At 39.4% G+C, this 14,541-nt stretch overlaps 3 protein-coding genes across 3 annotated transcripts; all 3 read right to left on the reverse strand.

The window, feature by feature from the left end:
- Positions 1–312: 312 nt before the first annotated feature.
- Positions 313–732, reverse strand: LOC148766795 (uncharacterized). The gene has a single exon (XM_088825548.1). The coding sequence runs from the start codon at positions 730–732 to the stop codon at positions 313–315; it is 420 nt and encodes a 139-aa protein (XP_088681674.1).
- A 5,738-nt stretch (positions 733–6,470) lies between these two features.
- Positions 6,471–7,105, reverse strand: LOC105965437 (RING/U-box superfamily protein). The gene has a single exon (XM_012989978.2). The coding sequence runs from the start codon at positions 7,035–7,037 to the stop codon at positions 6,615–6,617; it is 423 nt and encodes a 140-aa protein (XP_012845432.2). The 5' UTR covers positions 7,038–7,105; the 3' UTR covers positions 6,471–6,614.
- A 1,684-nt stretch (positions 7,106–8,789) lies between these two features.
- LOC105965563 (uncharacterized) lies at positions 8,790–12,989 on the reverse strand. The gene is made up of 14 exons (XM_012990125.2): positions 12,623–12,989; positions 11,693–11,787; positions 11,503–11,614; positions 11,292–11,417; positions 10,950–11,054; positions 10,787–10,870; positions 10,573–10,688; positions 10,376–10,477; positions 10,173–10,286; positions 10,019–10,075; positions 9,847–9,913; positions 9,673–9,726; positions 9,298–9,408; positions 8,790–9,134 (listed from the first exon to the last, which is right to left on the reverse strand). The coding sequence occupies exons 2-14, from the start codon at positions 11,740–11,742 to the stop codon at positions 9,015–9,017; spliced, it is 1,218 nt and encodes a 405-aa protein (XP_012845579.1). The 5' UTR covers positions 11,743–11,787; positions 12,623–12,989; the 3' UTR covers positions 8,790–9,014.
- Positions 12,990–14,541: the final 1,552 nt, after the last annotated feature.

Here is a 14,541-nt window from a genome sequence, read left to right on the forward strand (position 1 = left end):
CATAAATAGTTCAACTTTCGTTTCGTGCTCTCTAGCGGGATTTGCTCGATGCAAATTCCGCTCGCAACTTTCGCATTGCAAATAGTTCAACTTTCGTTTCGTGCTCTCTAGCGGGATTTGCTCGATGCAAATTCTGCCCGCAACTTTCATATTGTAAATAGTTCAACTTTCATTTCGTGCTCTCTAGTGGGATTTGCTCGATGCAAATTCCGCTCGCAACTTTCGCATTGCAAATAATTCTAACTTTCGTATCGTTCTTTGTAGCGGAATTTGCTCGATGCAAATTCTGCCCGCAATTTTCATATAAAACTTTCATGTTTTTCCAAAAAGAGGCCGCTTCATACTTATACTCGTAAATTCAAACAGCATTCCTACTTCTATTGGTATGACAGCTTCCGATCCGTACACCAACGAGAACGGACTTTCTTCGGTCGCCTCTTTTGGCGATGCTCGATACCCCCAAAGTACCACGTGTAACTCCTCAACCCAATTTCCCTTTGCCCCATCCAGACGCTTCTTGATTCCCTCTAATAGTACTCGATTAATCACCTCGACTCGCCCGTTCGCCAGCGGGTGAGCCACGGTTGCAAACCTCTGCTTGATACCCAGTCCTGCGCACAAGTAATCTGCAACAACTATTAAGAATTTTCGCTGCCCCTTGGCCAGCGGCATGGGGCCCACGATATCTATCCCCCATTGTGCAAAAGGACAAGGGGAAGTTATTATCATCATATCCTCTCCTGGCGTGTGAATCAGCGGGCCATGCCTCTGGCATTTATCACATGTCCTGACAAATTGGCCCGCGTATTTTCTCAAGGTGGGCCAAAAGTATCCTGCCCTCTACACTCGCGAGACCAACGCTCTACCTCATGCATGATCCCCGCAGCATCCTTGGTGTATCTCGCGTAACACGTAGCGGCCTTCCTCTTGAGATAGGCATCTTAGATGCGACCTAGTGTATCCTCTTTTATGAAGTATGTCCCCGATTAAGCAAAAATTGCTTGCTCGTTGTTCCACGATCTTCTGCGCGCGGCCACTTGCTAACATTTTTCCTTGCAGACACGCCCTTATCTCCGCACGCCAATCTTCCCTGCTTGTCACTGTTGAAACCCGCTCCTCGCCCAGACGGCACGGCTCCCCCATTAGCAACTCTATTTTTCTTGACTCGTATCCTACCGCCATGCTTCCTACTTTCGCCAGCAAATCGGCATGCTGGTTCTCCTCTCGGGGTATTTGAGCTAGCTCGCAGAATTCGAGCTCGCTCATGATCGATCGCACTGTCTCGCAACAAGCCATCATCCGCTCAATTTTTATCTCGAATTCACCTTTTACTTGTTGTACTACTAGCTGTGAATCCGAAAATATGCTTATACTTCTGCCCCCGGCCGAAGATACCAGCTTCATCCCATGTATAACGGCTTCATATCCTGCTTCATTATTTGAAGCTCTGAAAGGCAACTTGATCGCGTACTCCAATCCTTGTTTGTCGGATATCTCCTGCTCGTCGGCGAGATCCTGTTCGTCGAAGGTATGCTGCTCGTCGGAGAGATCCTGCTCGCGGATATCTCTTGCTCGTCGGCGATATGCTGCTCGTCGGATATCTCCAGCTCGTCAGGGAGATCCTGCTCGTTGGCGAGATCTTACTCGTCGGCGAGATCCTGCTCGTCGGCGAGATCCTTCTCGTCGGATATCTTTTGCTCGTCGGAGAGATCCTGTTCGTCGGATATCTCCTGCTCGTCGGCGAGATCCTGCTCGTCGAAGGTATGCTGCTCGTCGGAGAGATCCTGCTCGCGGATATCTCTGCTCGTCGGAGAGATCTCGTTCGTCGGATATCTCCTGCTCGTCGGCGAGATCCTGCTCGTCGAGATATGCTGCTCGTCGGAGAGATCCTGCTCGCGGATATCTCTTGCTCGTCGGCGAGATCCTGCTCGTCGGATATCTCCAGCTCGTCTGGGAGATCCTGCTCGTCGGAGAGATCCTGATCGTCGAAGGTATGCTGCTCGTCGGAGAGATCCTGCTCGTGGATATCTTCTACTCGTCGGAGAGATCCTGTTCGTCGAAGGTATGCTGCTCGTCGGAGAGATCCTTCTCGCGGATATCTCTTGCACGTCGGCGAGATCCTGCTCGTCGGATATCTCCAGCTCGTCCGGGAGATCCTGCTCGTCGGCGAGATCTTACTCGTCGGCGAGATCCTGCTCGTCGGATATCTTCTGCTCGTCGGAGAGATCCTGCTCGTTGGCGAGATCTTACTCGTCGGCGAGATCCTGCTCGTCGGCGAGATCTTGCTCGTCGGATATCTTCTGCTCGTCGGCGAGATCCCGTTCGTCGAGATATGCTGCTCGTCGGAGAGATCCTGCTCGCTGATATCTCTTGCTCGTTGGGGAGATACAGCTCGTCGGCGAGATCTTGCTCGTCGGCGAGATACTGCTCGTCGGATGTCTTCAGCTCGTCTGATACCTCCTGCTCGTCGGCGAGATACTGCTCGTCAAAGAGATCCTGCTCGTCGGATATCTCTTGCTCATCGGCGGGATCATGCTCGTCGGAGGTATGTTGCTCGTCAAAGAGATCCTGTTTGTCGAATATCTCTTGCTCGTCAGGGAGATCCTGCTCGTCGGCGAGATCTTGCTCGACGGCGAGATACTGCTCGTCGGATGTCTTCAGCTCGTCTGATACCTCCTGCTCGTCGGCGAGATCTTGCTCGTCGGCGAGATACTGCTCGTCAAAGAGATCCTGCTCGTCGGATATCTCTTGCTCATCGGCGAGATCCTGCTCGTCGGCGAGATACTGCTCGTCAAAGAGATCCTGCTCGTCGGATATCTCTTGCTCATTGGCGAGATCCTGCTCGTCGGATATCCTCAGCTCGTCTGATACCTCCTGCTCATCGGCGAGATCCTGCTCGTCGGAGGTATGCTGTTCGTCAAAGAGATCCTGCTCGTCGGATATCCTCAGCTCGTCTGATACCTCCTGCTCATCGGCGAGATCCTGCTCGTCGGATATCCTCAGCTCGTCGGATATCCTCAGCTCGTCTGATACCTCATACTCATCGGCGAGATCCTACTCATCGGAGGTATGCTGTTCGTCAAAGAGATCCAGCTCGTTGGATATCCTCAGCTCGTCTGATACCTCCTGCTCATCGGCGAGATCCTGCTCGTCGGAGGTATGCTGTTCGTCAAAGAGATCCTGCCCGTCGGATATCTCTTGCTCGTCGGCAAGATCCTGCTCGTCGAATGTATGTTACTCGTCGGAGATATCCTGCTCGCCGGATATCTCCGGCTCGTCAGGGAGATCTAGCTCGTGGGCGAGGTCCTTCTCGTCGGATATCTCCAGCTCGTTAGGGAGATCCTGCTCGTCGGATATCTCCAGCTCGTTTGAGTTATTCTGCTCGTCGGAGGATTTCTGCTAGTCGGACTCCAATACATTCGCAAGTTAGCGGAATGTCCAACACTGTGAGCTTTTTCGAGAAATCCCACTAAAGCTGAGCTTATTCTGAGGAAAATCCATCTCGCCAAGTCCCTATCTTTATAGAATAATTTGCGAGTTATTCTACTCTATACCTCTAGCGAAATAAATTCAAGTCAGCCCCTGTACAAATTTAAAGTTTATCATAATTAAGCGAAAATTCAAATTACGATTATATTTTCATGTATAATCTCAGTTTAGAAAGCATTGGATCGGTGAATTTTAGCTCGACGAACATTGAGTCGGCGAGATTCGGCTCAGGAACTTCGGGTCGCGAGACTCAGCCCGGCGGACATTGAGTCGGCGAAATTCAGCTCGGCGGACATTGAGTCGGCGAAATTCAGCTCGGCGGACATTGAGTCGGCAAAACCTGGGCCAGAATCAGACAATTGAGCTCCAAGCAGTAAATATAAACTTCCGGAATTCATTTCGAGAGAATACTGCGTGCTTGAAAAGCTTCAAGCCAAAAAATAAATTTAGGAAATCAAACTCCCATGAATCAAGCTCATTAAAGCAAATCAACTTCGAGCTCTAAAGAGTCCTCCAGATCCAACATCTCTGATTGAGGTTTTGGGTCGGTTTATGTACCCAGGTCTGCCTCATATGTATTGAAATCGCACAAGTAAAACAAATATGGTGATGCAGTGGATTTTAAGGAAAGCCCAAGAAATCTCCCTCAATTCACTAACATCCACTCCCACAGGTGTTTTGCTTACAGTAGAAGTAGTTGAAAAATCGACGTCTTAACGCTCAATTTCCCACAGACGGCGCCATTTGATCCGGCTGGACTCGTGGTGGGCTGGTTTAGAAAGTTGAGTAGGCCTGAACTTGGACCGGAGCCTACGATAAACCTACAAGAAAGAAAAGAACCGGACTTAGGCCGGAGTTAGCACTCCGACGGCCAAGTCAGTAACTTCCTGAAGAAGATATTATGCTTCTGTATGTAATTGATGTATATGATTTCGTTGTGGTTTTCCTGTATTTACTGCCCCTATTTATACTAAAGAAAGGGACGGACGTCAAATATTCTTCAATTTAATTTACCTGTCCCATCGCGGTAATTATGCATCCGGACCCCAAATTACCTTCAATTCAGTTTAATCTGTCATTTCATTGGCGGCTGCAGGTGCAAAAAGTAGGGGGGCGAAACGACATTCCCCTGCTCTTGTCAGTGGATTGGACGTGCATTAAATACCCCATGTGCAGCAATGATCATCTCCGGCAGGTCTGGCGAGAAGCTTGGCGGAAGGGTGAGTTAGCGAGAGGCTTCTCGCTCTCGCGGGCTACCCGCGACCCGCTGGTCTCTCTCGCCTATCGAGTACCAATTTAATGGGTCTTCTTCTCTTAGTGGGCTTAATGGTGCCTTTTGACCTTACTTGGGCCTTTGGTCTTTACTGGGTCTATCAAGCGGTAATGGGCTGGAGCACCTTGACGAGCCTTTGCTCCTTATTGGGCCATCTGGCTGGCCATGGCCGGATCATATAGTCAACTAGGTAATTCGACTAATTAGTATGATCAACTAGGTATGTCGACTAACTGTAATTGAAACGCCTAAGTGATATTGAGGTAGAGAGGATCATTAGGCAAAGGGTTAAATTCCCTTTAATCGAGTCGACTAAATTGCCGTTCTTTTGCAAAATATTTAGGTGGTGTTTGCAAATACTTTTTGAAAGTGATTATGCGGTTTATTTTTCTCCTAATCTATTTTCAGGTTTTTGCAAATTTAACTTTTGCTTTTGCTTCTCTTAAAATAATCTGATTTAAGCTATTTTTCTAAAAACACCATTAACCCTGTTTTTTCTATTTAAGTTCATTTTCTGGAATATTTGCAAACACCCCCAACTTTTGAAAATAAGCACTTAAAACTAACTTAAATTACAATCACTAACTTCTGCTTTCAAATAATCATTTGCAAACACCACCTTAGTCATTGACCGTATTTGCCTAAATAGATAGTCTTTTTGGTTAACTAACTTCACACATTTAATTTTCAGTTGAATGGTGTGTTTAAACACCTCCATAATTTTAATGATATTTTTTTCATATATTACTTTCATAATTAAATATGTTAGATAGTTTAACCGACTGATGAATTTGAGAAAACAATTTTAATTTGATTAAAACATTCTATTAAAATTAAGTCGAAACTCAAAATTTCCAACATTTTATATCACCAATTGCTATGGTGGAGCAAATTAACTCAAACTCATTTTTTTTAGGAAATTGATTTTTCCTTGTTAGAACTAAGTTGAAATGAGAAGAGTAGTGGCAAATTCGGACAATACTTGCTCTTTTCCTTTTAGATTCCAAGCCATCCATATTTGGATGAATAAAACAAGTTCCCAACTACAATTCAAAGATAGGAACTTGTGTGTGTGTGTGTGTGTTTCACAAAAAACGTGACCAAAAGTAAAAAAGAATCGGATTCCATCCTATCAAGAAACAAAGAGAGCGACTATATAATAAACAGAGAGAGAAAGATAGATTATTTAACAAAAAAACAGAAATGGAAAAGAAAAGCAACACAAAGCACCAAGTGCGTAGGCCACGAGACCACGCGTACGAGCAATACGAACTCGAGCACATGCCACACACATTAGTAGTGCTGGACAATTCGGTTCCGATCGATCGTGCTAATAAAAAACCTAGTTCATTACACGGATCATCAAGTGGGCCCCATTGTAATAACGAGACGGTTGTGAAACAAAACATAGATGTTGAGGCGGAGGCGTTCATCGCATTGGAGCATCGGAGGTTCGATGGGGACAGATGGATGTCCATGAATGGCTAGCTTTGATCTTAATTCTACTTATTACATAATAATTCCGTAATTACTAATTAGCCCTTGTCAAGATTATTGCTAGTGTATGTATTATGTATATGTTATAAATTAATATACTGTACATTATATTCATTGGTCTAACTGTGGCATACACAACTTTTCAATTTACACACACAACACACAGTAACAAACCCAAATTTCTCCAAACACACACAGAAAATACAAAACCTTTAAGACGAAACTGCCCTTGTATTATATATGTATTTTCTGCTAAATTAATATATGAAGGGAATTAATGAACAAAAAAATAATAATTAAAACCCTCCAAAGCAGACTACATTTAATTTTTTTTTTATTTTTTTATTTTTTAAATTCAGAAAATGGAACGGCAGAGAGGGCAAGACACGCGCTGCTTATCAAACCACTTGTCGAGACAACCTTTGTGGAAGAAATGCTTGCAAGAAAGCTCACTCACTTCCTCCTCCGCCTCGAACCTATTCAAGCACACACTGCACTCCACCGTACTCGCCCACTCACCGCCGCCGCCGACGCGCCGACCTCTCTGTGCGCACCTGCACCGGTTTCTACATAGTGACTCGTAGCGCGTGATGGACACTCTTCTGGCCCTCGAGTCGTCGCCGCCGGCGTAGTAGTACTCTTCATCGGAATCTTGATCGCCGCCGCCGCGGAGGATTGACCTAATCTTGTTCTTGACGAGAGCAACTGACATCACTGTGTTCATTACTAGCATTGGTAGCACCCCTTCCGCTGGGCTTGGAAAATTCGATAGCCCCATAATTTTATTTATTTTTATATTATTTTTCTAAATGAAGAATTCTTCAAATTCAAGAAACAATTGAAAAACCTGCCACGAAGCGTATATATATATAGAGGGGTTGTAAACTGGTAATAACTAGTAAATAAAGAAAATATATTAGGGTAAATTACGAAAATCCCCTAAACTTAGGCTAAATAATTAAAAAAACCCCGTTTATGTGTAATAATCAAAATCCCCATCTGATTTAACTGTTGATCGAGTTTTTTAACAGAAAATGTGTATCGTCTATTATACCTTTTATTAAATAGGTGAGAAATAAAAGAAAATATCTGAACTTGTGTATAGTCTATTCCCTATAATATAAAAAAATCCGTGAAAAAACACTGTACGGGGTTGGTGTAAGACGGAAACAAACTTTAGGGGTTTTTCGTAATTACGAATAGGTGTAGGTGATTTTTGTAATTTAATCTAAGTTTAGGGGGTTTTTATAATTAACCCAATATAATATGCCAATGGTGGGGATGGTGTAGGCACGTGGCAACACGTGTAAGGATCCTGAGGTTGTTGGTGATTGGGTTAAACGGTAGGCCATTTTAGATTGGGGGGTGGTCGAGTTTACAGGGCCACGCGTCCACACGTGATTTATCTGCTGGCCAATGAGGTGGTGACGTGTGGCAGCGCGTGGGGCCCCATCGAAGGTTCTTTGATTTTCTGGAGCGCGTTATAAATAACCCATGATTGGTTCAAGTAAACGCGTTTATGGTGCAGATTAATTAAGTGGATGTCACCATCACACAAACAATGATGACGCACGCATTTTGACTTTCGTGGAAAATAAGGTCAACTAAAGAGTCATCAAATTTAATGACTTGAGAAAATATCAAATGCCTTGTGGGAAATCCACGCACTTGGTGATTCTTCACGCGCCTAGTAAAATTTACGTGTAAAAGTAAAAATCTATAAAACAAAGCAGACACTAGGTGACTCACCGACGATCGTCGTCTGACGCTCAAGGCATCGAGCAATAAGCCAACAAAATGTGGAAAGCTTTAAGGTCACTTAGTTTCAAATGAATGGTGAGTTTCTCTATATGTAATGATGGACTAATCTTCGTGAGCTCGTAAATGAGGTTTTTCAATCGGCCCCCTCGTTTGATAAATCATAAACGCTACGAAACGTTGCGTGGTTGCAAATAACATTGATTAAAATGTTAAAAATATAAATCTAAGCTTGTGATATTAGTTCTTTACTTGATAGATAGTAGGATATAGGGGCTAGTGTGTGTGTATATATATATAGATGGTAAATTACAACCACCCCTGAGGTATAATTAATTTACGAAAAAACCCCTTCTTATTTGGATAATTACATTTACCCCCAACTATGATTTTTTCCTACACCTCCACTCTTATGGTGTCAAATTCTAGTTTGTACTCGTTTTGTGCAAAAATACAGTTTCTGATGCATCACAATCTGATATATACAAGCCAAAGTATACAAATTATGATCATCTTGCTTCAAAATGTGGAGTTCGAACGGGATAAAACGAGTACAAAAGTGCTAATATTCCATATAATCTCGTAAATTCCACTAAATTTGAAACCGCAGGGGTGGACGTGTAAAAAGATTTATAGTTGAGGACGTGGTAGTAATTACCCAAACAAGAGGGGGGTTTTCGTAACTTTACCATACCTCAGGGGTGGTTGTAATTTATCCATAAAATAAAATAAAATAAAATGACTACGATTTTGTTTAGTGAAACAGAGAGCAGGCAGAGAAGTTTCAAGTTCTAATAATCCAAAACTAGGGTTTAAACAAAACCAGAGACAAAAAAAATTGTGATATTAATCAAAGAAACTGCCTTTTGCTAAAAGTATAATAATTAAATTGAAAAAAAAAATGTTAGCAATAATTCTATCCTAAGGCAAAAGAATTGTGGTTTTTTTTTCTACTTAAATGATATTATATATAATCTCATCTGATCCTAAAAATCTTCTATCTATGGTGAACTGTGAAATTGGAAGGATCGATTCCGATGGATTTGTAATAAGATTTTTCGGCATCCTCCATTCGAACCCTGAAAAGTTCCCACTCTCTTCTACACCTCTGTCTCACCTAAACGAACCGCAAAAAAAACAAACGCATTTCAATAACATTGTTAAATATTATAAAGTCTTGGATTCATCTTTCGATTATAAATTCCTTTTACCGGATGATGAATATAGATTAACGGAAATAAGCAAGTATTTTTTTAGAAGTTAGATTAGAGACTACATACCCCTTGCCATGGAGCCTCTCCGTTTTCTGATTTCCCCTGATTTCCGAGTGATGGAACCGTTTGATGAACAATCCATTGAGCATCTACCACTCCGATTCGTTCATGAGCAGGCTAATTACGATAAAAATAGTTGATTTTTAGCAGATTTTGTAGCATATGTGTGTGTGTGAGAGAGAGAGAGAGAGAGAGAGAGAGAGAGAGAGAGAGAGAGAGAGAGAGAGAGAGAGAGAGAGAGAGAGAGAGAGAGAGAGAGAGAGAGAGAGAGAGAGAGAGAGAGAGAGAGAGAGAGAGAGAGAGAGAGAGAGAGAGAGAGAGAGAGAGAGAGAGAGAGAGAGAGAGAGAGAGAGAGAGAGAGAGAGAGAGAGAGAGAGATACCTCGACGCATTTCTGGAGGGCTAAGTCGAGACCCCATCCATGTATCAAGTCATTCTACAAAAACATTCGTATAAAGTCAAAATAAATTAATAGACTAAAGGAAGAAAAAAATTGAAGTAATTCTTACAAATTTCTATGCTGCAAGAAAAGGGAAAAAGGAAAACGAAACACCACCTGAATCATATGCCACACGCAGCGCCATGCATCTCGAGAAAACACAGGAGCCATGATTTCGACAAACCTGCGTAATTATCCATTTTTCTTTTTTATCAAAATATAGAAAACACAAAATAGAATAATAAAAACAAAAAGAAAATTAAAAACACATAGTAAAACAAGTTCATACGCAGCACACGGGGGCAAATGTGGGTCGGAGCACCATCCCGGCCTCTCTTCCGTTTCCCTGCAATTCACAATAAAGCATAAAAAATGCAAAAATAAATAAATTGTGTATGTATATATGTATATATATATATATATATATATATATATACACTTACATGTGAACATCGCGATCGTTTCTTCTCTTTGTCATCTCCCAAGTAGTTCCTCTAGAGGGGTCCAAACCAGGCTGTGAAATTTCCAAACCATACTTCCTCACAAGCTTTATATATCTACAATTTTGCAATGTATAACACAGAATAAATTAAAGCATCGAGCAATTTCCGAAAAAAAAAAAATTAATAAAATTAATTTGACTTACTCTTCTGCGTCAAAATGCTCGACTCCAAGGTCTTCGTCCCAGATAAATATGTAGTCGTAAGGGGCAACAATGTCCGGGTGCAGAAACCTTTTCGCATACCACCTTAACAAAAAAAAAATCGAAAAAATTCACAAATGTAAAATATTCTCAACACGACTTATAGAAATAGTAACAAAAAAAAAGTTTATATCGTTTACCATTTTGTTTGTTTGATTGCGCTAACATGAATAGCTCGTTTCGACCACTCGAACTCGTCCCATTCCGATGTTCTTCCGTCGTAATGGAACAGAAGAATTGTAAAATTCCCTGAAAACTGCAGCAATTATATATACTTAGTGACAGATTATAATAATAATAAAAGTAAATAAAAATTACGGGCCTACGTGGAAGAAGCATTAGAGGGAAACGGACCTTTTTCACGGCAGCGTCGATGTTGTTTCTTTGATCATAACCAACAGTAAATGTCACCAGATAATTCGGTTTGCTCGTCAAATCCTAAAAAGTGACAAGTTAATTAGATTAAAATTTAATTTAATTTAATCTTCAAATATATATATGAAGAATGATTATATACCTCACTAGGTTTACCCCACAGTCTTCGAAGATATAAATCTGATTCGGATGCAACAATGCCTGGCGGCAATCTTTCTGCACCTTTTGGATTCGACTGAACCCAAATCTGAACAAATATACAAATTTACAAAAAATAAATACTAAATAAAAAATAAAAAAATCATTTCAGCATCCTAGAAAATATGGCGTACGTATACGCAAAATAGAAAGAGAGACGGAGGGCTCGTTCAAGATTGAAATACGAAGCAAAAAAATTCGATTATCATTGTTGAACACACATATGCCAAGAAATGCGACCGATAGCACGAAATAAATAGACTTCGAGACAAAATTAAACACAAACCTTCGATACATCGATCACGGTTTGATTTGCGGTAGAGCTTTTGTTACTACTATTATCGGTAAACTGAGCTGCGCTTTTGTTCCCGATTATCACAAAATCACGAAGAAGAGCAGAAGTAATATTTAGCTGCCAAATAACAAAGAGTCAAGAATAGGTTATTATTACCGATACAAAAAAAAAAAAGCATCAATCGGAATAAAAAAGAATATACCTTTGTAAACGGGAGGGATGGAAACGACACTCCAATGAAGAATCCAAACATTATTCCGACACAGATTGTAATAAACACCCTCATAGTTTCGTTCGGCTTTTTAGCCAGTGTGCTGAGAAAATCAAAAGTTATGCAAAATGTTATCACGTATCCGTTTTTGCTCGTGTGCATTAAATCAAGATTTACGTACCTACGGACCACGGTACCCTTTCTGTACACCATATCGGAATCCATGTTCATACTTCTAATTAGCTGCTGCTATTCATTAGCCCAATTAATTAATCCCTGTCGAAGAAATTGCACATGTGTCTTAGAAAACCGTTTTCAATGAAAAGACGAACGAGAATACGAGCTGGTTTTTACAGATTACCAAGAGAGAGAGAGAAGAGAGAGATAGTTAAAGTTTTGTTCAACAACAACAACATTATATTTTCTGTAATAAGAAACCTCTCTCCAACAACCAACACCAAGAACATTCTAGTAAGAACTAATCGAACCCGAATAGAAACGTAAATTCGTATCCCAATCGTGGATTCTAATAAGAACTAATCAAACCCGAATAGAATCGTAAATTCGTTTCCCAATCATGGATTCTAATTGTGCAATCCAAACATTTAACAGTCAAAAGATTATATACCCACAAAACACACACACACACACACACACACACACACACACACACACACACACACATCTAATTTTTTTTGTCCATAAAATCATTTTTAAACAAGGCAAAATTACAGTAGAATTTTTACACCAGATCACCTTTCATTTTTTGGTTTTTTGAATTAACTTAAGATCAATTTTAATCACAAATCAATTCAATTTCCACAGAGGCGGGCCGTGAAAACAAGAAACCGGGCCGAAAAGCAGCCAATTCGGGCCCACCACCGTCCCTACAATAGCTACGCCACCCATAAGTGATCGGAGAAATTTCCGGTCAGAGAAAAACATAAACACCCAATTAAAGCTACGCCACAAAATCGATTAAAAAAATTAAAAATCAATTTCGAGTATGATCATCAAAACGTACGTATACAAACACGTCACAACAGCGCTCAGCACAAACAAGAAAAAAAAAAAAAAAATCAATCAATCACGCTTCCATACAAAAAAGTACCTTCAAATTCGAAATGAAACAAAACCCAGAAAATAATCTTCGAGAATTGGCGACGAATTTTTTTTTTCTCTGCGAAAGTGAATTTAATAACAGAGCCGAGAAAAAAACGTGGGTAAAGTATTTAACCCTTGAGTAAATGCATGAAACTGATGCGCAGAGAGAGAGAGACAAACTTCCTCAGTAATTAAAATCGTGAACTGAAACAAAGAGATTGTGTGAAATAATTACGGAGAGAGAGAATAGAGAGAGAGAGAGAGAGAGAGAGAGAGAGAGAGAGAGGGAAAAAAGTAACGCAGGAATCAGATTTTGTGTGTGTTTTTATTTTATACCCTTCTCTTTCAAAATCTTCTTTTCATCATTTTTCTTACTATATTCCAATTTTTATGTCCAGTTAATACTTACCTTTTTTCCCATTATTATTTTTTTATTTTTCATTGATTTTGTGAATTGGGGATTTAATTAGGATTGTAATTGATTATTACTCTTTCTCAATTGGATTTTAAAAATGGAAGTGATTATTTAGTAGTTACCAAAATTTCATTTTGCCAACTGATAATACTTTTTTTTTAACGAAAGAACTCGCAGCCAAATCAGCACACTGAGTAAATATACACTGTCGTGTCTTGTAAATCGTACGAGAGACGTAAACCGGCTGACCGTGTGTGACGAATTGGAGATTTAAATGCTTACCTTACAAAAATTGATGTTGATTGGAGAATTTGTATTTTTTTTTTTTTGTCATTTTAGAATTTCAAATTAATTATTGTTTTCTAAATTTTGCACTTGTTTTTAATTAGTTCAATTTTTTTTAGTAAGAGTAAAATTGATTTTGTATTTTTATTTTTTATCATTTTAGAATTTCAAATTAATTGTTGTTTTCTAAATTTTGCACTTGTTTTTAATTAGTTCAATTTTTTTTGTTTTTTAAAGATTAATTTAATCACATCATATATTATTATATATATTTGATTTCTGTAAAATCAACACGTACTTGAATCCAAAACGAGGAGGTAGTGGGTAATTAGTGCTAATGAAGGCTTAATTATGTGTTGACTCTTTGAAAAGTTGGTACAACATTGGTGGTGTGTCTAATTTTAATTAGGGTGATTAATTATGTGGATTAATTTAATTTAATTGGATTCCTACACTTAAGAATGTCTTGTATTTTTGTCTACTGAATTTGACTATTGGATGCCGGCTTATTTGATATTTCCAAAGTCGTAACTCAATATAAACTTTTAAATTATATTATTTTATCTATATAATATATAAAAGTTGAATTGCATAGCTAATTGATTGACATTTGGCAATTACAATTGATGACATGTAATCAATTTCATCCCAAGTGGCGAATTGATTGGTGGAAATAAATCATCAAAAAACATGTCATCATTTTCCAAAATTAGAGGTAATTAAATATATTTAATTATTTTATTAATATATTTATATCCTACCATTTATAAAATGCTCTAAATATATCAACTTTCTTAGAAACCCTAAATAAATTTATTTTTTTTATTTCATTTTATAATTAATTTAATTTGAATTTAGTCAAATTCGATTTAAAATCTTCCCTTATTATAATTGCATGATTGGTGGCGTTACGAATTTTTTTAATTTTAATTCATAAAATTGGATTTATATTAAAAAAAATATTGCAGAATAAATTATTTGATATTATACATTTTACATGAGCATGACAAGAGAATATGTATTTTTTTTACTAATTTAATATTATATATTAATATTATCTGTAAAAAAGAAAGATACATGTTTGAATTTACTATCTTGCAAAAATTGACACTATTTGTTATGCCATGTGTAGAGTAATGTACTCCCAAATATGTACCATATTGAAAATCATACTACATGAGTTTCATTTTATTATTTAAATAACTATTTTTTCTTCACTGAATCCA

Source organism: Erythranthe guttata, chromosome 11 (assembly GCF_056151865.1).
Source record: "Erythranthe guttata isolate IM_541 chromosome 11, IM_541, whole genome shotgun sequence".
Classification (NCBI taxonomy): Eukaryota; Viridiplantae; Streptophyta; class Magnoliopsida; order Lamiales; family Phrymaceae; genus Erythranthe; species Erythranthe guttata.

Bases quoted from the DNA above. Each gene is read 5' to 3' on its own strand.
- LOC148766795 (XM_088825548.1), bottom strand. From the start codon at position 732: ATGATGATAATAACTTCCCCTTGTCCTTTTGCACAATGGGGGATAGAT.
- LOC105965563 (XM_012990125.2), bottom strand. From the start codon at position 11,742: ATGAACATGGATTCCGATATGGTGTACAGAAAGGGTACCGTGGTCCGT. The intron at 10,689-10,786 runs GTCCGTTTCCCT...TAATTGCTGCAG, and splicing joins TCGACGCTGCCGTGAAAAAG to TTTTCAGGGAATTTTACAAT. The intron at 9,409-9,672 runs GTATCTCTCTCT...TATCGTAATTAG, and splicing joins CCCTCCAGAAATGCGTCGAG to CCTGCTCATGAACGAATCGG.
- LOC105965437 (XM_012989978.2), bottom strand. From the start codon at position 7,037: ATGGGGCTATCGAATTTTCCAAGCCCAGCGGAAGGGGTGCTACCAATG.